Source organism: Salmo trutta, chromosome 16 (assembly GCF_901001165.1).
Source record: "Salmo trutta chromosome 16, fSalTru1.1, whole genome shotgun sequence".
NCBI lineage: Eukaryota > Metazoa > Chordata > Actinopteri > Salmoniformes > Salmonidae > Salmo > Salmo trutta.
In genome coordinates, this window is record NC_042972.1 from 12,998,292 (window position 1) to 13,020,869 (window position 22,578).

At 45.2% G+C, this 22,578-nt stretch overlaps 1 protein-coding gene across 7 annotated transcripts in view; it reads right to left on the minus strand.

Moving 5' to 3' along the window:
* Positions 1-22,534, minus strand: part of LOC115150113 (protein CBFA2T2) — a 65,623-nt gene extending 43,089 nt beyond the window's left edge. For 3 of the 7 annotated variants that reach the window (XM_029693054.1, XM_029693051.1, XM_029693048.1), the window contains exon 1: positions 7,356-7,635. Coding sequence is in view for 1 of the 7 variants with exons in the window: in XM_029693050.1 (XP_029548910.1) it covers positions 22,291-22,318 (28 nt within the window). In the remaining 6 variants the exon portion in view is untranslated. Of the gene's footprint in view, positions 1-7,355; positions 7,636-12,936; positions 13,127-22,290 lie in introns of those variants that run through there. The other 4 variants (XM_029693052.1, XM_029693050.1, XM_029693049.1 and 1 more) reach the window with 3 other exon arrangements.
* Between the last annotated feature and the right edge of the window lie 44 nt (positions 22,535-22,578).

Below are 22,578 nucleotides of genomic sequence, written 5' to 3' on the forward strand. Positions count from 1 at the left end.
AGCCCTCTAATATGTTGGTATCTTGGTCATGTTTGTAACGGTGTCAGACACACACACACATCTGCAACCGATGGCTCCATTGTAATTTGGTGGCCCATTCCAGAGTGAAACACACAACTGTATCACTGAGCGGTCATATGGAGTGTTTGTGTGTGTGTGTGTGTGTGTGTGTGTGGAGAGAGAGGAGGGTAGGCTTCCAGGTGTTCCAGGGTCAGTCAAAAACGAATCGGAAATTCAGTGAACACACCTGCGCAAAACAAAAGCTTGTCCAAAAAAATGTAAATCACACACTTGGTATAGAATAGTGACATAATCCCCATAATACCCACCCTTCATCCATCCCCATTCAAAGAAAACCAGTTGTTCCCACAGCAGCAGCACTCCTTTCCCTTGCCCAGTAGAACAGGGCTACAGCCCTTCTCACCTCTCCGTGAATAACTGATACTCTTGCTCATCAATCAGCCGAGTCCCCACCATCCTGATGTCTCTTTCAACTCCAGCCTGAGCCCATGAAAAACTCCCTTGACACCGTCGTAAATCAGAGAGTACTGTGAGCTATTCTGTCATTGGAAGGGTCAGACAAACCGGCTCCTATTCTTTAGGAACCGCCTGACAGTCCACTTAACCTGCCGGTCTCGACAGCACCTATTTTTTTAATCATGTCGGACATGGACAGAGTCAGAGAGAAAGGCAAGGCAGCTCCGAGGCAAAACCATGTGTCGTTTGACACTAGTCTACTATAGCAGACACAGCGTTGGCCATAAAACTGGATACGAGCTTTGGGACATTAGGAACAAGAGAGACTAGTAAGGCAAGCTCGTTTGAGACCAGGTGTGAAGAGGGAGGCTTACTGTGAATGGCTCTACCAAGGCAAAGAGGTCATTCAAAGCCAGATGTTCAATACGCCACAGGCCATGTTTAATGCATTAAAATGGCTCGGTTTTCACAACGCCGATTATGACAGTGGAATACTTGCACTTTGACAGAGGGAAAATGTCAAAAGACGAGTAATAAAAATGATAAATAGAGTCACATGTGGCAGACGTTGGGATTTTATCCCCTGAAGACAATTCAACATTTAAAACATCTTAAATGGTTGGAAACAAGCCAGGAGAATGAAGAGCATGTGTGTAAAGCATTGCAGTGAAATTTTGGCCTTCTAACATACTGTCTTGCATTGAAGTGTAGTTTACAGGCATTTTCACATTATTCTACATTGAAGTGTAGTCTATAGGCATTTTCTTACTCTTCTCTCTGCAACTTCAACATAAACCCCTTCACCTATAAGGACTGAGGGTGGAGTGAATAAAAACACACATGGAGACATTGAACTATTTCCACGCACAGTTCTCCAATAAGCATCAGCCAGCCATGTGTGCCCCAGGTGTGCCCCAGAGTAGGCCCATGTATGCATTCATTCACTGGTGCTGAGCAGTGGGTTAGTCAGTCCTACTGCTCTGTGAGAGACAGATAGCAGTGGGATAGTCAGTCCTAATGCTCTGTGAGAGACAGATAGCAGTGGGATAGTCAGTCCTAATGCTCTGTGAGAGACAGATAGCAGTGGGTTAGTCAGTCCTAATGCTCTGTGAGAGACAGATAGCAGTAGGTTAGTCAGTCCTAATGCTCTGTGAGAGACAGATAGCAGCAGGTTAGTCAGTCCTAATGCTCTGTGAGAGACAGATAGCAGTGGGTTAGTCAGTCCTAATGCTCTGTGAAAGACAGATAGCAGTAGGTTAGTCAGTCCTAATGCTCTGTGAGAGACAGATAGCAGTGGGTTAGTCAGTCCTAATGCTCTGTGAGAGACAGATAGCAGTGCGTTAGTCAGTCCTAATGCTCTGTGAGAGACAGATAGCAGCAGGTTAGTCAGTCCTAATGCTCTGTGAGAGACAGATAGCAGCAGGTTAGTCAGTCCTAATGCTCTGTGAGAGACAGATAGCAGTAGGTTAGACAGTCCTACTGCTCTGTGAGAGACAGATAGCAGTGGGTTAGTCAGTCCTAATGCTCTGTGAGAGACAGATAGCAATGGGATAGTCAGTCCTACTGCTCTGTGAGAGACAGATAGCAGTAGGTTAGTCAGTCCTAATGCTCTGTGAAAGACAGATAGCAGTAGGTTAGTCAGTCCTAATGCTCTGTGAGAGACAGATAGCAGTAGGTTAGTCAGTCCTAATGCTCTGTGAGAGACAGATAGCAGCAGGTTAGTCAGTCCTACTGCTCTGTGAGAGACAGATAGCAGTGGGTTAGTCAGTCCTACTGCTCTGTGAGAGACAGATAGCAGTGGGTTAGTCAGTCCTAATGCTCTGTGAGAGACAGATAGCAGCAGGTTAGTCAGTCCTAATGCTCTGTGAGAGACAGATAGCAGTGGGTTAGTCAGTCCTACTGCTCTGTGAGAGACAGATAGCAGTGCGTTAGTCAGTCCTAATGCTCTGTGAGAGACAGATAGCAGTGGGTTAGTCAGTCCTAATGCTCTGTGAGAGACAGATAGCAGTAGGTTAGTCAGTCCTAATGCTCTGTGAGAGACAGATAAGGACAACAAAGGACAGGGCCAGCTGTGCTTAAAACAATGTAGAAAATGAGTGTGTGTGTCACCGGTGTGTGTGCATTTTGGTGTGTGTGCACATGATTGTGTGTTTCTAAGTGTGTGTGTGTTTCTAAGTGTGTGTGTGTGTGTTTCTAAGTGTGTGTGTGTGTGTTTCTAAGTGTGTGTGTGTGTGTGTTTCTAAGTGTGTGTGTGTGTGTTTCTAAGTGTGTGTGTGTGTGTGTTTCTAAGTGTGTGTGTGTGTGTTTCTAAGTGTGTGTGTGTTTCTAAGTGTGTGTGTGTGTGTTTCTAAGTGTGTGTGTGTGTGTGTTTCTAAGTGTGTGTGTGTGTGTTTCTAAGTGTGTGTCTTGGTGTGTGGGGAGTGTATTATTTGTCTTCTATGTTCCATACTACTGACGCTCCGGGCTCAAAGCGGGCGGTGCGTCTCCCTTCCCTGTACAGTCAGTCACAGGGCCATAACTCACGGCTTAGGACAGGAAAATAGACACGGACACCCGAGGCCCCTGAGAGTTTGTTTGCTCTCCATTATTAATGACATACTTGGCCACCCCTTCCCCCTCTCTCTCATCCCTCAATCTCAGAGAGGAATGTGAAACAGAAACCTGGCAGGGGAGGCACGTGCTGACCTGAGAGAGAGAGAGAGAGAGAGAGAGAGAGAGAGAGAGAGAGAGAGAGAGAGAGAGAGAGAGAGAAGCCCTCAAATTGAAATTGAATTGAGAGAGGCAGTTAGGGAATAAGGTAAAGAGGTTGGGGAGAGAGGCAGGGGGAAGAGAGAGGGCGAGAGGAGGGAAAGAGAGAGAGAGAAGGGAGAGAGAGAAAGAAAGAGGAGGGAGGGAGAGAGAGGGGGGGGTACCTCTGGATGTCTGTGGGTAGGCCCTGTGCATTGTTCTGATAGAGATCATGGTTCTGATAGAGATCATGGTTCTGATAGAGATCATGGCTCTGATAGAGATCATGGTTCTGATAGAGATCATGGTTCTGATAGAGATCACAGCTCTGATAGAGATCATGGTTCTGATAGAGATCATAGCTCTGATAGAGATCATGGTTCTGATAGAGATCATAGCTCTGATAGAGATCATGGTTCTGATAGAGATCATGGCTCTGATAGAGATCATGGCTCTGATAGAGATCATGGTTCTGATAGAGATCATGGCTCTGATAGAGATCATGGTTCTGATAGAGATCACGGTTCTGATAGAGATCACAGCTCTGATAGAGATCATGGTTCTGATAGAGATCATAGCTCTGATAGAGATCACAGCTCTGATAGAGATCATAGCTCTGATAGAGATCATGGTTCTGATAGAGATCATAGCTCTGATAGAGATCATGGTTCTGATAGAGATCATAGCTCTGATAGAGATCATGGTTCTGATAGAGATCATAGCTCTGATAGAGATCATGGTTCTGATAGAGATCATGTATGGAAATGGAAAGGAACACACCATTCAATGCAATCTCCTTAAACACATTTACTATCAAGTCCAATGGTATCAACCTCTCACTCACTCACACACACACACACACATACACAGAATATAAAAACAGAGACAAAACCGTGTCTCCCTCGAAAGCAAACTCCCACCAAGTCTGGAAGCACACACGCACAGACACACACACAGACACAGACACACGCACAGACACACAGACAGACACAGACAGACACACAGACACACACAGACACACGCACAGACAGACACACGCACAGACAGACACAGACACACACACAGACACACACACAGACACACACACACACACACACACACACACACACACACACTACTTTTTCTTATACACCTGCACACACACTACACTCAAACGACCACTGACTATAGGGTTCACCAACCACCACTAAAGGTATCAGCAAACCTAAGTTCGGCTGGCGCCTAGCCAAACTCGGCTAGCCAAACTGAACAAGTGTGCTCGCATACTCCCTTAAAAGACTTCTGCTTGAAAAACAATAATAATACGGTTTGTCCATCTTGACACCGTAGCCTGTATACACTTCCTCAAAAATAGTCAGAATGAATCTAAGATAATTCAAGAAATCTGTCATTAATTTTGATGTTTTTCCCCCCCAAAATTGCATGAAAACGATTTGTCTCTCGTTGAATGACTTATTGAAGAATCCCTACTGTTGACCAATCACCGACGAAGGGGCATTGACTTCGGCTCCGAACTTCGGCATTGCCTCCAGAATTTTTTTGTGTGTGCACGAACAACCGGAAAAAAAAACTCACGAAGTCCAAAACGTTGTCCTAATATACGCAGGAACTCTACCGAACTGTTTCGCTGGGAAGCATGCAGACGCCTTAAGGGCCACTTCTCAGGGGCCCAACGAGCCATTTAGCAACATCACTCCCGGAGACCTCCTCTCCAAGACGGGAAATACATACAGTATATTCAAACCAGTACAGTGAACAAAGGCATGCAGTTCTGGGTCACTAGGCCGGGACACAAGACATTACCCTGAGTCGACCCTACCAGACCCCTGCCTCACAAGACATTACCCTGAGCCGACCCTACCAGACCCCTGCCTCACAAGAAAGACGGGTGGGGGAGGGGTTACAATCGGGCATTCACACACACACACACACACACACAGCTTAAATCGTTAGAAACGCTGCTCAGAATGCTCCCTTTATCTGTCTTTCCCTCCCTCGCTCTCTCTCTCTCTCTCACACACACACACACACACACTCTCATATTCACATTACTCTCACACACACACACACACACACACACACACACACACACACACACACACACACACACACACACACACACACACACACACACACACACAAGCACTCTCTCTCTCACACAACAGCACTAACACACCACACAGATACAGCCGACATGCGAGAAACAGTTGTTTAGAGAGCAAATGGTTGTGATTGGGACCACTTCTGATCACATGATTAGGTCCCCCCCCTACACACCTCTCCCTCCCCCAGGCCAGATATCACAGCCCTAGTCTCTGGAACTAATAAAGAGCTTCCTGCTCCACAACCATTGAAGCAGCTGCTCGGGTCGTGTGTGTGTGTGTGTGTGTGTGTGTGTGTGTGTGTGTGTGTGTGTGTGTGCGTGTGTGTATGTGTGAGAGAGAGAGAGAGAGCGAGGGAAAGACAGATAAAGGGAGCATTCTGAGCAGTGTTTCTAAGGATTTAAGCTGAGTGGACAAAGGTTAATGGTGTCAATGACTTCATGAAAGTCTGATCTCATTCATCTCAGCAATTCATCACTAATAACTGGTATAAACTAAGGCTGGGAATCTTCTCCCATCACTAGTATAAACTAGGGATAAATGATTAGAAAAATGATAAGAAGCTAAGAGAATGTATGTAGATTTTCTAATGATAAATACTGCATTGCATCATAATAGATTTTTTTTACATTTTAGTAAACGCTCTTATCCAGAGTGACTTACAGGAACAATTAGTGCCTTGCTCAAGGGCACATCAACAGTTTTTTCACCTAGTTGGTTCAGGGTTTCGAATCAGCAACTTTTCGGTTACTGGTCCAACGCTCTTAACCGTCTGGCTACCTGCTGCCCCTATATCAACCACTTTGACAAATGAATCTACTTTGAAATGGTTGAAAATTCACCAGTAAACAGAATCTCTCTCTCTCACACACTCACACGGCTCCTGCTGTCAGGAGTATGACAATGTCCAGCCGGCCTCCAGACCCGAGACTCCCTGTCTCCAGCCTGCCCAGTCCTTTCTCCCGACAGGCGTGGAGTCCTGCTCTACTTGGCTGAGACTAGCCAGGTTCTCTCTCTCTCTCTCTCTCTCTCTCTCTCTCTACCTCTCTCTCTCTACCTCTCTCTCTACCTCTCTCTCTCTACCTCTCTACCTCTCTCTCTCTACCTCTCTCTCTACCTCTCTCTCTCTACCTCTCTCTCTCTACCTCTCTCTCTCTACCTCTCTCTCTACCTCTCTCTCTACCTCTCTCTCTACCTCTCTCTCTCTACCTCTCTCTCTCTACCTCTCTCTCTACCTCTCTCTCTCTACCTCTCTCTCTCTACCTCTCTCTCTATACCTCTCTCTCTCTACCTCTCTCTCTCTACCTCTCTCTTCATCCCCTGCACCCCAGCAAACATAAATACAAAGATTTGAGTCCACTCACCTCAAAACATGCCCAGGCATCACCCTTTGAAGCAGCAGAGCTCTTCATGAAAAAGATATAGCTTGCCCTACATTATGATGAATATACTACGTATGTTCGCTATGGAACAGTGTGAGGCTTGCACACAGTGTTAGCAATAAGAGCATAATCTGGATATTACTCTTAACAATGTGTTGCCAGGTAAACTTTAACGCATAAGGAAAAGATGAAAGATAGCAATATCCTTCTTTAACCTTCACTGACTCGGTATAGTAACTTGAACCTCACCTCAATTTAAGCATCCATTTTGTTAACCTTAAAAGATTTTTCCACATGGAAGAAGCAACTAAGAAGCAACGTTCGAGTAGTAAGTAGTCCCACATTTACAGTGTCAGTGAATGTTCCAATTCAAAACCAGACCCAATGCCACAACAAACTCATTTCCAATACTGAGTTGACCGAATTGATCTCAAAAGGCAACAGTTTTCCAGTGCTAAGCTAACTGTTAGCCATATGCATCCCTGTCTTCCCTCAACAGACAAGGATAAAGAGATGAGGAGAAGATTACAGAGGGGATCATGCACCATCTGTACAGCCGGGAATTAGGCTAGACAAACCACACAAAATACACACACAATTCAAAAAAAGACTGATCACTTCAGCACGCAACAGAGAAAATGTGAAATACAAATAAAAAGTGTTTTACCTCCACCCTATTAGTCGGCTCTTGTCTGTCCTAATTCAGCTGTGGTGACTTTGCTTTCTTATCCTTCTCTTTTCTCTGTTTTTTGTCTCTCTCTCCACTCCTTCATATGCCAGGCATGTGTTTGTGTTCCCACATATGTGAGCCCCAGTGTGGAGGAGCCCAGAGCCAGAGGAACACAGATGGCTCCCAGATGGAAGAGGATATCCAGGCAGTCTAGTACTCCCTCTGCTGTTCTCTCTCTCTCTCTCTCTCTCTCTCTCTCTCTCTCTGACACACACACTGCTCTCTCTGTCACACACACACACACACACACTGTGTTCTCTCTCTACCTCTCTCTCTCCCTCTCTTTCTCTCTCTCTGACTCCTCCCCCCTTTTCCCACAGACTCTCTTCTCTGTTTCCAGGGGCAGGTTGCTGTGCTGATGTCACTGATGAGGCCACGCCCCCCTCGGTGGAGCTCAGCCAATGAGGCACTAATCTATTTAGTGTATTTAGTGACAGGCCTCGTAATAAACGTAACTAATTGTCCTGGCACCTACAGACTAAACAGAGCCAAGAAGGCAGGGGGGGGTCAGGGGGTATTACTTTCCTTTTTGGGGGGGGGGGGTATTACTTTCCTTTTGGGGGGGGGCATTACTTTCCTTTTGGGGGGGGGCATTACTTTCCTTTTGGGGGGGCATTACTTTCCTTTTGGGGGGGGCATTACTTTCCTTTTGGGGGGGCATTACTTTCCTTTGGGGGGGCATTACTTTCCTTTTGGGGGGGCATTACTTTCCTTTGGGGGGGAATTACTTTCCTTTGGGGGGGAATTACTTTCCTTTGGGGGGGGGGCATTACTTTCCTTTTGGGGGGAATTACTTTCCTTTGGGGGGGGGCATTACTTTCCTTTTGGGGGGAATTACTTTCCTTTGGGGGGGGCATTACTTTCCTTTTGGGGGGCATTACTTTCCTTTTGGGGGGCATTACTTTCCTTTTGGGGGGAATTACTTTCCTTTTGGGGGGGGGCATTACTTTCCTTTGGGGGGGAATTACTTTCCTTTGGGGGGGGGAATTACTTTCCTTTTGGGGGGGCATTACTTTCCTTTTGGGGGGGGCATTACTTTCCTTTGGGGGGGGAATTACTTTCCTTTGGGGGGGAATTACTTTCCGTTTGGGGGGAATTACTTTCCTTTGGGGGGGAATTACTTTCCTTTTGGGGGGGAATTACTTTCCTTTTGGGGGGGCATTACTTTCCTTTGGGGGGGGGGGGGCATTACTTTCCTTTGGGGGGGCATTACTTTCCTTTGGGGGGGAATTACTTTCCTTTGGGGGGGGGGGAATTACTTTCCTTTGGGGGGGGGGAATTACTTTCCTTTTGGGGGGGGGCATTGCTTTCCTTTTGGGGGGGCATTACTTTCCTTTTGGGGGGGGAATTACTTTCCTTTTGGGGGGGCATTACTTTCCTTTTGGGGGGGCATTACTTTCCTTTGGGGGGGCATTACTTTCCTTTTGGGGGGGCATTACTTTCCTTTGGGGGGGCACTACTTTCCTTTGGGGGGGATTACTTTCCGTTTGGGGGGGCATTACTTTCCTTTTAAACCCCTTCAAGAGTGGGGCTCAAACAATGTCTTATACCCCCTCCGTGGTCCTTTAACTTTTTGTTTTACCAACTTAATGCAGTCTGGTAGACCATTGAATGCAGTGTGTGGACATGTGAAGGGAGTTGAATGCAACCTCTTGTCCTCAAGCTTCACTGAGTTAAACGTAAGAGAGAAAGACGGATGGTTTTGCTTTCCACCAAAATGTTTGGGGCATGGAAGCCTCTAAAAATACATTTTTTTTGTGCTGACTTTAGATTGTCAAGCCCGAGTTCCTTTTTATTCAGTGGAGAGTAAATTATTAGGCTTTATAATTGACAACTTGCAAACCACGGTACACATAATCAAGGCTTTTCAAAGTTCTAGACAGGGATACTCTAAAATAACACACACAAATGCTCAAAACAACAACAAACAAACAGTAGTAAAACACAAGCAGTTCATTAAGAAGGTGATATAGCACACACACACACACACACACACACACACACACACACACACACACACACACTAATGGCTTCCCAAGGTTCAGCTGATACTGCGGGTTGCACACACACACGCACGCACGCACAGCACAGCACAGCACAGCACAGCACAGCACAGCACAGCACAGCACAGCTTTATGGGATATCCTTGGACTGATAAAGGGTGCATCTGGCCATGGGAGAGAGGGCTGGAGCGCCTTGGTAGGGAGAACAGGAGGCGCAGCACTGACAGCGGGTGCTCTGCAGATGCTAACCCAGACGCTACGCTCGCTAGCCCTACAGGTTAGTGTGTCCATGCTAACTAGCACCTCATATCAGATAACCCACACCAACCAACCACTCTTAGCCTTTCGTTTTCTCTGCCACACTGGGTGAACCATCTATGGTTGGCCCATAATAGAGGGGGAAAGGACAGCATACACTTATGGCATCATTTTTTAATGAGGAAAGTCAAGACTGAATGTGGTATGGAATTGCTTTAGCTCCTTCTTCATGCAGTCTCCCACAGCTGTTAACCATTGTGCTGGGCTGTGCGGCCCGAGAATGAAAAAGAAAAGGGTCCGTTGCTAGCTGCCTACAAAATGAGATATCCCAGTGAACCTTGAGCATCTGGTTGTGTTCACACACTCTCCGAACATCTACTTTTAGAAACATAAACAGAGCTTAAACGACAGCACCAGCCCTCTCCTACAGTCCCGAGCTTGGAGGAACCAGGAGTATGGACGTTGGAGGGGGTGGAGAGAGAAACATTAAATCATTACCTCACTCAATCACTCAATTTGCCTTGTGTTGGATGGTTTATTGTGCGAGCGAAAGCAATTTTTTATTTATTTTTATTTCACCTTTATTTAACCAGGTAGGCCAGTTGAGAACAAGTTCTCATTTATAACTGCGACCTGGCCAAGATAAAGCAGTGCGACAAAAACAACAACACAGAGTTACACATAAACAAATGTAAAGTCAATAACACAATAGGGGGATGGTTGTGGCCTTGAGTCCACAATGAGCTCAAATGATATAGCTACGGATCCAATGGATACAGCTGTGCTGGGCCAAAGAGTGTGTGTGTTCCCACAAAGCCTCAACCAAAGTGTGGTCACACCTCGGTGAGTGATAACGGATTTTGGATAACCTACTCTCAGATGCAATAATTACCCTCTACAGTACATTGACAGTGAAGAGTGCCAACGGTAGCCTACTCTGACAGGGATGGGGCATGTCATGTGGTCTCAAAAAACATCCTTCTTCAGCAAAAGATCCAGGCACAAACTGCTCCCCTCTTGGAGCGAACCCAAAAGCCTTTACACACACCAGCTTGTGCTAGGAAAACACAGAGGCCCCCGGTCAGCTGAGGTGACTACTGAAAGGTGACATTATCATCACAAAAGGTGGCCACGCAGCCTTGTGGCAGCTCCAATGCCCCATGAATGGCTGTGGTGGCTGCTGATGGGAGGCTCCATCTCAAAGGGGGCTGGGGTAAAAGAGCTTCGTTTCTGAAATGGGAATTATCTCCAGGCTTTTTTAACAAGCCCCAGAGGGCAACACAGCTGGGTCGAGCCCGGCAGTGCTGTGGGCCCCCTCTTCTCTGTGCAGAGAAAGCTACCAACCACCACAACGCAGCAGGAGCCCCATTATTGCTACGGCAACGCACGCATGATCTGAATGCATCGGCTAATGTATTAGCCTTAACGCTACGTTTGGTTTACATCTCTGACGGCTTAAGTCAAATGTTGGGCTGCATTAGCATACGAAGCCATTTGAGAAAGTTTTAGGTGACGAATGTTTGCGAAGCTAGCGGGGAGTGAGGGAGGCAGCAGCATTTACTGCGAATTTCATTGGTGATAATGGCATAATGACTGCTAATACTTAGCAAACAAGCTAATGACAGACAGACATGGAAGCCTACTCAGGAAGTAAAGAAACAGACAGAAAACTACAGCCTTTTGTCAATTGGATTTGCTCAACTCCTGTGTCCTCTCTGGTAATCGAGGAGAGGCGGCAAGGATGGAAAGTGGCTGAAAATGTGCTTGTATGAAATGAGACTCTCCTCCAATCATGCAAATTACGTTTACAGGGTGGACTCCCAAAATAAATGTATAAAGTGATAAAAACTAATTTAGCTAGTTATGCAAGTCCTTATATAGTAAAAAGCATGTCGTTTTTTAAATGTTTGCATGCTTTCTCCTTAAAAAACAACAACAGCTGATTCAAAGGGCGTGTGGCAGGGCTGTCCCTGACTGAAAAAAAGATTTGTCGACCGAGAGTTGTCTGTTCATAAATATGTATTTTAGCCTAGGTTGTGTGCTCTGCAAACAACGTGTCCACTCCTACAATGACAATGGTAAGACTGTAATAACAATATATTGAATGCATTAACAGAAAATACTGTAACCAAACAAACATTGTAGATTCGAAATCATGGGAATTTTCGGTAAATGTACTACTGGTGTGCCATCCCCGCAGTCTCCACAATGGATTAGTGCACTGAGACAGGCGTGAATCAGACAGGTGTCTTGTGTGCCATAAATGTTTTAATATATATTTGCCACTGCTCGACTAAAAACATCTCAGTCGACCAACAGCCCTACAGATTTCAAAACTCTTCCGTGAAGTACTCAAGTAGCGTACACTTGTACTTCCTCACCAAAAGGAGGCTATTGAGGAGGGGAGGACCATCTTCTATTTGCCTGCTAACAAATTGAAATCCTCCTCGACCACTCTACTACTTATTGGTTTCCGGGTCAAGGAGGAGAGGGGGAGGACAAACTTTTTACCAAATGAGAAAAAGCCTTTGAGGCAGCTTGAGTGTCTTACATCAGTAAATACATTTAAAATAACTGAAAACATTCATTACCTTCATTTGCAATAATGACTGCTAATGCTGCGCAAATATGCTGACGCTAGCCAACATGCTAATTTGCTAACAACATGAGAATAGGGCTCCATGCAGGAAGTAAACAAAAAACACAGATGCTGGTAAGTGAATTTTTTCTCCAGTCGTAAAGCACCTATCCCCCCACCTTGGTTCAAGTAGACGCAAGAGAGTGTTTGTGTGTGTGTATTTTTTTTATTGTCTCTTGAAGGCCAAGCATGTCTTTGGACATTCACAGGCTTGAGAGCCAGCCAAAACAGATCACTCCTTGGCTTGCCTCCCACCCACCATATCTCAGGCCACACGGGTTCCCTTGGAATCAATGAAGGCACAATGCACCTTAAGCTTCGTGTGTGTGTCTCTCTCTCTCTCTCAAAAATAGTGCACTATGAAGGGAATAAGGTGCCATTTGGAACACATCTTTGCTCTCCTCTGCTCCAGCACCTCTCTATCTCCACACTACTGCAAAGAACTCAATGGACTATGTGTGCATTCTGGAGGAAATGGCCTTTTTTTTTTAAATGTGCTTATTTTTCTGTCCATTGTCCTGTGCAAATAATAGACAGAGGTTGAGAGACAGACGAAGAGATGACTTCACACCTTAACCATTGTCTCTCTCTAACTCTCCCTCTCTAACTCTCCCCTTACCTTTTGCTTTTCTTTGCCGACTTCTGCTTTAGTTTATCGGAGGAGGAAACCGCAGGAGTCCCGTCTGATCTTTTAATGCTCTCTTTTCCATTACATCTGGTGTGGGGACAACCTGACAGGAGACATAATGATTTTCTCCATGTCTGCTAGGATCATTTAGGGTGAAGGAAAAACATGTAAAATAAATATGATGCTTGGCAGTGGTCGCTAAAGTGAGGGACTATTTTCTTCACTGTATGCTTGGCACAATAATGATATCAAATCAGAACAGGCCATGTGAAGTCCTATGGATGGGGAGGGCGGTTGGGGGGGGTGTCCTCTCTAGGCCTCGTCCCCAAGAAGACTATATTCAAAGCTATTGATTCAATCAAAGGCTTGTTTGTAGCTCATCCCGGGGATATTAAAAACAAATGTGTGGGGTGGGGGGAGACACTTCGAGCAAAAACACCCAAAAATCCATTGATTGCTACTTTAGCCCCCCCCACAAGCTCCTCCTCTACCCTACTTTTCAGACACTCCTCCTATATCACCCAAATGGGTCCCCTATTTTCTTTTCTCTCTCCCTCACCCCCCCCCTTCTCAATCCCTCTCTCTTCTGCATCCCCCCTTCTCATTCCCTCTCTCTCCCTCATCCCCCCTTCTCATTCCCTGACTCTCTCCCTCATCCCCCCTTCTCATTCCCTGACTTTGTCCCTCATCCCCCCCTTCTCATTCCCTGACTCTCTCCCTCATCCCCCCTTCTCATTCCCTGACTCTCTCCCTCATCCCCCCTTCTCATTCCCTCTCTCTCTCCCTCATCCCCCTTCTCACTCCCTGACTCTGTCCCTCATCCCCCCTTCTCATTCTCTCTCTCTCCCTCATCCCCCCTTCTCATTCCCTGACTCTCTCCCTCATCCCCCCTTCTCATTCCCTGACTCTCTCCCTCATCCCCCCTTCTCATTCCCTGACTCTCTCCCTCATCCCCCCTTCTCATTCCCTCTCTCTCTCCCTCATCCCCCCTTCTCATTCCCTCTCTCTCTCCCTCATCCCCCTTCTCATTCCCTGACTCTGTCCCTCATCCCCCCTTCTCATTCTCTCTCTCTCCCTCATCCCCCCTTCTCATTCCCTGACTCTCTCCCTCATCCCCCCCCTTCTCATTCCCTGACTCTGTCCCTCATCCCCCCTTCTCATTCCCTCTCTCTCCCTCATCCCCCCTTCTCATTCCCTGACTCTGTCCCTCATCCCCCCTTCTCATTCCCTCTCTCTCCCTCATCCCCCCTTCTCATTCCCTGACTCTCTCCCTCATCCCCCCTTCTCATTCCCTGACTCTCTCCCTCATCCCCCCTTCTCATTCCCTCTCTCTCTCCCTCATCCCCCCTTCTCATTCCCTCTCTCTCTCCCTCACTCTCGATGAAAGGCATGCATTGAGCCGGCAGTGGCATTCCAAAACCTCAGCCCACGGCTCCAGAGTGTCTGGCTGTTCAACACTGCTGGGAGCGATTAGTTTAAGTAAGGCCTGACCCGCCTACTCACCCATGGAAAAACGTCAGATCTCTTGTTACACTTTGGGTTGGAGAAGGGGAGGACTGTGTGTGCATTGTGTATGTATGTGTATGTTGATGTGTGTGTGGTAGTGAAAGAGAGAGAGAGTGCATTTGTGTATGTGTGTGTGTGTGTGTGTGTGTGTGTGTATGAAAGAGAGCGCATGTGTGTGCGTGTGCACACGCATAGAATTTACGAGAGGTGGGTCACACGCTGACTTGGCTGCATCTTCCTGAAGTTTCCACAGAGGAAGGCCAAGTGCACAGACCGACTCCAAACCTTTTCTCCAATAACTCTGTTAAACGATATTCAATAACTACCTTCTCCATTTAAACCGAGCACCAGATAAACCTACTGGACTATCTGTGGCATATATACTTAAAGCCTTACATGCTCCCACTTACAGTATTATAATCACTAAATGCACAATGCAGTAAGAGCTTGTCTGAAGTTTGTCCTCCTCTGCCAACCGTAGAAAATGTTCAAGTTTTCTCAAGTTGAGGAAGCGTGCAATTGACATGCTGACTGCAGGAATGTCCACCAGAGCTGTTGCCAGGGAATTTAATGTTCATTTCTCTACCATAAGTCACCTCCAATGTCGTTTTATAGAATTTGGCAGTACGTCCAACCAGCCTCCAAACCGCAGACCACGTGTAACCACGCCAGCCCTGGACCTCCACATCCAGCTTCTTCACCTGCGGGGGGGGGGGGGGGGGGGGGGGGGGGGGTTCTGAGGAGTATTTTTTGTGGGGAAAAACTAATTCTCGTTGGCTGGGCCTGGTTCCCCAGTGGGTGGACCTGGCTCCCCGCCCCTGCCCAGTCATGTGAAATCCATAGATTAGGGCCTAATTTATTTATTTCAATTGACTGATTTCCTTATATGAATTGTAACTCAGCAAAATCTTTGAAATTGTTCCATGTTGCATTTATATTTTTGTTCAGTATACTTAACAGCCACCTTGTAAAACAGCTTTTAAAGAGAGCAGACATTTCACAAGAGGCATGTCTGAGCAGTAGGACAGGTGAGGGTAGAAAGCAACAAAAAAAAGTAAGAACCCAAACCGCATTTCTCTTCCTATTAAATGGTTTAACTTGATTTTCATTCCATGGTGGTGGTTGGTTGTGTCGCCCGTTTTGCTTACAGGAAGGACCTGACAATAGTGCCACTTTCTGACCCACAAAGAACTGTATTGTTCCTGTCATGTCAGAGACGTAACAATAGGCAGGTGAAATTAAACATACATCAAAACGGGGGCCCGGGAAAGTCCTTGTCGTTTCCACTTAAAGGCGCGCTTTGACATGGCCAGCCAGAGACCTCATCTCATCAGGGTGTACGGTTACTGTGACCGTGCGTGTGTGTTCCTTCCTCTACCTGCAGTTGATCCTATTATAAACTTCTCCTTATCCCCCGGGCAAGAGCAGCTGTGTTGTGCTATTGTCTAGCGACGGCCACACCTGTGTTTTGCAGGTGGCTCATCTGGAGAGCTGTGTTGGGAACACCTGACCAGGCAGAGACAGAGCCTGCTGGGGGATTTGTGAAGCGCTCAATTAAGCCTTGTTCATACTGCAGGCCTTAACGCTCAAATCAGTTTGGTTTTTCAAATCCGTTTTGGAATACTGACTGTCCAAACAGCAAGTTACAAGTGACCGAATCGGATGTGTGTGTTCAGACAGCAGTCATTTGCTAACATGGCTATGCTAGTTGTCATAGTAACAACGGGTGTGCACGTAGTGGTGTAGGCTGATTGGTGGTACTACTCGTGCTTCCTCTCACTCCGAAGTTATGCCATGGAAGTCTCCCAGTTGTTTTGAGTGTTCAAAATCATAGTGTAGGAAAACTTTTAAAGCCTCAAAGGATAAGATGATCCAACTTTTATAAACAAGTCATTTCTGGCTAGCCAAGGCAGTCAACCAGCTAGCTAGGTAACTGTTCAGCTTTCTAGCACATTCACTCATTTGTTTGTTAACAATTAACAAGCTAATTAGCTAAACATATTCTTGCTACTCTGTTGACTGTTTGACAAGTAACAAGATATGCCAAATAACAGTCTACAAACTAAATAAATCAGATTTGACCGTTCAGACACATGGCGAGGAATCAGATTATTATCTGATTTAAAACCCCCACAAAGGACTCGTAAGGGCTCGTAAGTACGCGTTTCATGGTAAGGTCTACACCTGTATTCAATGCATGTGACAAATAGAATTTGATTTGAGGAATCATGTGGCGTAATATATCCGATTCCATGTGCTTTTTGGCTGTTCAATTGCAGGAAAAAGATCAGATTGGAATCGGATATGCAGAAAATGTGATTTGAATCACTTGCCAGTGTGAAGGTTTTACAGCTCAGCTAGATAAGAACTATGAGGACTCGGGGCAGACACACATGGGCATGCCTTTGCCTTACTCAGGGTTCAGCTGCAGGGATGTTTAGACTTGTCAGAAGTGCGCTTCCCCTGAAGGTGTGTTTGTGTGTGTGTGAGAGAGAGAGACTCACACTAACAAAACAAACAGACAAGTTGTGTGTTTCTCTTTGTTGTCTAAAACTGATACAAGTTCTCTCTCTCTCTCTCGCTCTCTCTCTCAATTCAAAGGGGCTTTACTAGCATGAGAAACATGTTTACATTGCCAAAGCAAGTGAAATAAACAATAAACAAAACAAAAATGACAAAAACCAACAAAGCGAATTAAACAAAACAAAGATGTCTCTCCACAAAACTTCCCCACACACTAAGGATGATGAGACCACCTGCCTCGGCTTTGTGACCACAAGAGGCAAAGATAGGGCATAATAGTGTCAGGGTTGGCCCTCTCCTTGATGGTTATTTCAAACTAAGAGCATAATAGTGTTAGGGTTGGCCCTCTCCTTGATGGTTATTTCAAACTAAGGGCATAATAGTGTTAGGGTTGGCCCTCTCCTTGATGGTTATTTCAAACTAAGGGCATAATAGTGTTAGGGTTCTCCTTGATGGTTATTTCAAACTAAGAGCATAATAACACCACTGATCCTCTGATATCACAACACACAATGCCAACAAGCAAAAGATACCACTAAAGGAAAGACACATGAACATCATGGTACAGGTCTGCTGATAAGATCACATTCCAACAAAAGAGAACAAGCATCGTTGAATAGCGTCTGGAAAGTTGGAGATAGGGGAATAACAGCAGGGTTTGATTTCACTACAACTGGGCCCCTTTTCATGAAGCATCTCATAGTGGAAGTGCTGATCTAGGATCAGGTTACCCCTGATGCTAATAATTGTATTCAGCCGATGATTTTAATAGGCAAAACTGATCCAAAATCAGCACTTTATGACTACAGATCCTGAACAGACCCCCTTCACTGGATGACACTGAAGCTCAGCAGGACTGGAAACAGAGCTGTGATAAATGGGGTGCAGTTTGATGAGGTAGCATCAGGAAGCATAAAGCGCTCGTACAACAGACACATGGGAAGACTTTGTCTGAACCTTCCATCATCCGTGATTTAGGTCTGCTGGTTAGCCAGAAAAAAGGTTAGCGCTAAAGCAGGAGTGTCAAACTCCTTCCATGGAGGACCTAGTGTCTGCTGGTTTTTCCTTTCAATTAACACCTAGACAATCAGGTGAGGGGAGCTCCTTACTAATTAGAGACCTTAATTAATAAATGAAGTACAAGGGAGGAGTGAAAACCCGCAGACACCCGCCCCTCAATGGACTGAGTTTGACACGTGCGCTAAAGCATATAACGAGACAGACTTGGGACAGTTTTACACATTATTTTAAATAGCCGATGATGTGTCACGTCACGGTTATGTCATGTCACTGTAAAGAATGTAAACAGTTATGACAATGTAAAGAATGTAAACAGTTATGACAATGTAAAGAATGCCTTGCGAGAGAAGGTTTGCATTTGAAAGATGTCCTAACTCTTGAAAGGAGGGGGGGGGGCTCCCAAAATAACTCACAACTGAGTTTCTCATTTGAAACCCAGTCCATATTGTGCTATCAGTCTTCAATGGGAAACTCATACAGGCATTGATTTGAACTCTCCTCTGGGTGCTGACAAGCCACTGCAGCTGGACTCCCCATCCCCATTGACCAGGAGAGAGAGTGCGAGAGAGAGAGGGTGAGAGGGGTAGAATATCCCGAAAGCTGTGGAGAATAGGGGGAACCAATCCTAACGAGGCTTTGTCTAGGCTGGAGGAGGGAAGAACGGGTATTAAAAAAGCATAATGTGGTGATAAGGTCCTTTCAGTTTTCTTTTTCCACTGTGACCGCTCTAATTTACTACTGGGTGATTAGTACTTTTGTTCTCTGTCAAAGTCCTCTGCTTAAAGTAGGAGACTTAATAAATGCCCGCAGACAATAAGGCCCCCACGTCCCACCAGTTGAATGTCCGACAACACAGAGGGGTAGAAAGGATACATGCATTTTCAATGACGGTTTTGAAAGAAACACTTTTCACAGCAGGACACAAAGGTATTAATCCATTTTGGGGAACTTTCAAAAGCCCTCTGAAATATGCTAAACACATTTTGAACCCCATAGCTGGTTTCAAACCTTAAACGTGTCATATGATATCAATGTGTAATGCAGATACAATGACACAGTACCAACATTATGAGGCTAGTTAGTCAAACAAAATGACAGCTCTGCAAACTGAGCCCTGTAGTCAACTCAACACCATAACAAAAAGCTTCTAAGAAGTGATAGTCTTGACCGTCCACAAAAAAAGGGGGTTAAGATGGAGAGAGGAACGGAGCGGAGCGCGCCCCAGGCCCACTAATAGGTTTTGTCTCCTGTAGACTGGCATTCCAGAGGATTGTTATTGGCGGGCGATCCGAAGAGCAGGGCCCACATCTGGATCCAATCCTCCCACCCGGTCCGTGCAGTGCGCAGCAACAAGAAACAGCTGTGCGAACCTGGCGTCAATTAGCCTCACATTCTCCTGACAGTTAATCAGTTCCTCTCCTCTTTTTTCTTCCTCCCTCCTTCTCTCTCTGTCTCTCTATCACTTTTCTGTCTCTCTCCCTCTCTCTCCTTCGTTTCAGGTTGCCTCACAGGCTGAAATAATAGGGGTATGTGAAATAAGGACGGACGGCGACTAGCTCACAAAAACACTCCTACATGACAGGGTCTGTCAAGGGAGATTTATTGAGTCAGTGGCTCGTAACACACTATCACAGCTTATTGTGAAAGACACAAATTGCTTATTCAAAATTTGTGACAGGCACACGAAAAGGTTAACTTTTTTGTGTGTCTTACACCATTTCATTACACGATTTTCTTTCTTCATAATGCATTCGTGTACATTACACGAACTCCAATTTGTTGTGGCTAACGTTAGATAGGCTAGCTAGGTGGCTAACTTTAGCTAGGCTAGAAGTTAAGGTTAGGGTTTAAGGTTAGTGGTAGGTTACGGGTTAAGGTTAGGACTAGTTAACATGCTAGCTAAGTAGTTAAAAGGTTTAGGAGTTAGATTAAAGGGTTAAGATTAGGGGAAGGGTTAACTAACATGCTAAGTAGTTGCAAAGTAGCGAAAATGCTAAAGTTATCCATGAAGAGATTCTAACACACAAACTCTGGGTTGCTGGGTTCTGACTCGTGTTAACCCTTGTGGAGGAGATTTAGGGTAGACTTCAAAATGGATAGGAGAGATGGATGTTTGTGATTTCCTCTCACCAAAGGGAATAGACTGATTTATTAGAGTAAAAGGTTGGTTTTCATTTAGACTTTTGGTGTTGGTATTTTAGTAGTTTATGACCCTCATTAATGAATAGAAGACTTTGGAACAGAATATTTTTGCGATTGTTTTTGTTGTGGCTCTAATTGATGAGGTCACGGAAAAGCGAGGTACCCCGATCTAACTCCACACCAAGCATGAAAGTGTGCTCAAGTTGTTTCCATTCATAACCACACTTTATAAATGACTACGTATGATCTGCCTGTGCACACAAAATGTAATCACCAATCAGTGATGAGTCAAACTTAGTTCACCTCAACAACAAAAAAATGTAATTCCACACTGCTCCACTTCACTCAAATCATCCGCGTTTCTGAATCAAACTCAGATTCATCCTCTGATAGTTATTAATGGGGGCCAGGCTTAGAGCAAACCTCCAATCTGATGGGCCTGACTACGGTCCTGGATGAGAGCAGCGCCATGGGGCCCAGTAAAGCATTAACAGGTGTTACTGGTGGAAAAGACCCACTCAAAGACCAAAGAGAGCTGTACATGAGAGACGATGAGAGGGGATGAGGATGCTGAGCTGACTCACTCCCAGCTACAGGCACCTCTCTCTCCACAGCGCCAGGGAAATTCTCCCACATGACAACACAACATAAAGGCGCCAGATCTGGCAACCCGGAGGAGCCACTCAAGCCAAAACCAATTAGAAGCCTAATGCAAACCTGCAGGGCCCTTTTGTAATTTATTTATTTCCCTTTAAAAAGTCAGGGGAATGGAATCACAAAAAAATTTGAAAAAAATAAGGAAAAGGGGAAAATTGTAGTTGTGTCCAACTTGCCCACATGTTTTCAAGTGGATTTAATTGAATCAAGGGACAAAACAGTGATTGAGAACGAACGTGAGCGATGCTGTGTTCTCTTTGGCACGTTTGTCATCACACAACTATCTCCTTGCACACTATCTCCTAGCAAAACAACAGAGGCGCCACACTCCCCTCCATACTGTAAAACTATTCAAGTTATACCATTGAACATTTTTTTTCTTCAAGTTATACCATTGAGAAAACAACTACATTCAAACTAGCTGTATTTCAATATGTATTCGTTCAGGTCAACATTTTGGACCTAAATCCAAGAACACTAAGAACCATAAAACGGAAGATGAATCCCCATTACAGTTCCATCATGGATGCCAGAGGAGCTCTGCTGCTCTCTGCTGGTTACTGTAACAAACTATGTTTCATCATTAGGACTACTGTCTCTCTTTGTCGAGCCATCGTTTGTTATTCCGACATTGGGACAAAAGGGAGACGAATTGTTTCTCCCGGGTCAAACACACAAATACAGTTGTGCCTTGAGGCTGTGGCTAGGTCTGGCGACCCCACTTGCATTGCATGACTGTGCCTTTGTCCCACAGGCTAAGTAGACAAGTGGGAGTTCTCTATTGGCAGTCTTTAGACCGCCTGGTGTTATTGTCTTGAAAAGCTGCAAAGCTCCAGATGGTGCAAAACTTTGCCTGGTGGATTAATTCCAAATCATCCACTGAAAAGGCACATTTAGAGTGGCGGCCTTTGCAGCATAATATCAGGATATTATCAGCTATACGAGGGCAAAGCTCACAACATCATTACATGCATGATATTATAGCCTACAGTTAGGTTACTAATTTAATAAGCTAACGTTAACAACCATGACAACAAAGGTAATGCAAAAAAATAGTATTTATAATAAGACACATTTTAATTGACACCAAGACTGTGAACATAATTATATTTTCTTGATGTAGGCCTGCTTGGGCTATGTGTGAATGTCCCATTGAATGTTTGCGCTCTCTGTCAAAATATTGAAGTAAAATAAAAAATGTCTGCCTACTAAACGTCATAACATTACACTAGGCAACAAAACACCCAGGACAAAAGACACGTCTACTGTTGTGGATATATTATGGGAAAAAATAGACTAGACTTCCATGCAAACAGTTTCCGCATTTTTGAGTCTTTTTCTGAGCGCGCGCGTTGTCCCTTTTATCGGTAGCAGCGCATCTCGTCCAAACAAATAGCCATAGGATAATGTCAAAATAATAATAATACCCAAAATGGTCACAAAAAACGTTTAACATGTATTTTACAGCACTAAAACATAGATAGGTTAGTTACTTACATTGCAAAGCGCCCGTGATCCCGACCATGCTCTTCGCACTTTGAATGGCAATGTGCACGTTTCAAGATACAGCCTACTATAACCAAAATATTACGCTTATCGAGTCAACTGATATCAGCCACTGACTTGTTTTTCTATCAAGATAATAGACCCCGTAACACTGCAGCATCAGGTATCAGGGGCATAGGCTGCTACTGTAGCAACATTGCACTGAATATTGGAGTGGGCGGGCCAATTGTAATCCTTTCGACAAAGAGCCAATACTCTGCTGTGTTGTTACACGGTCGT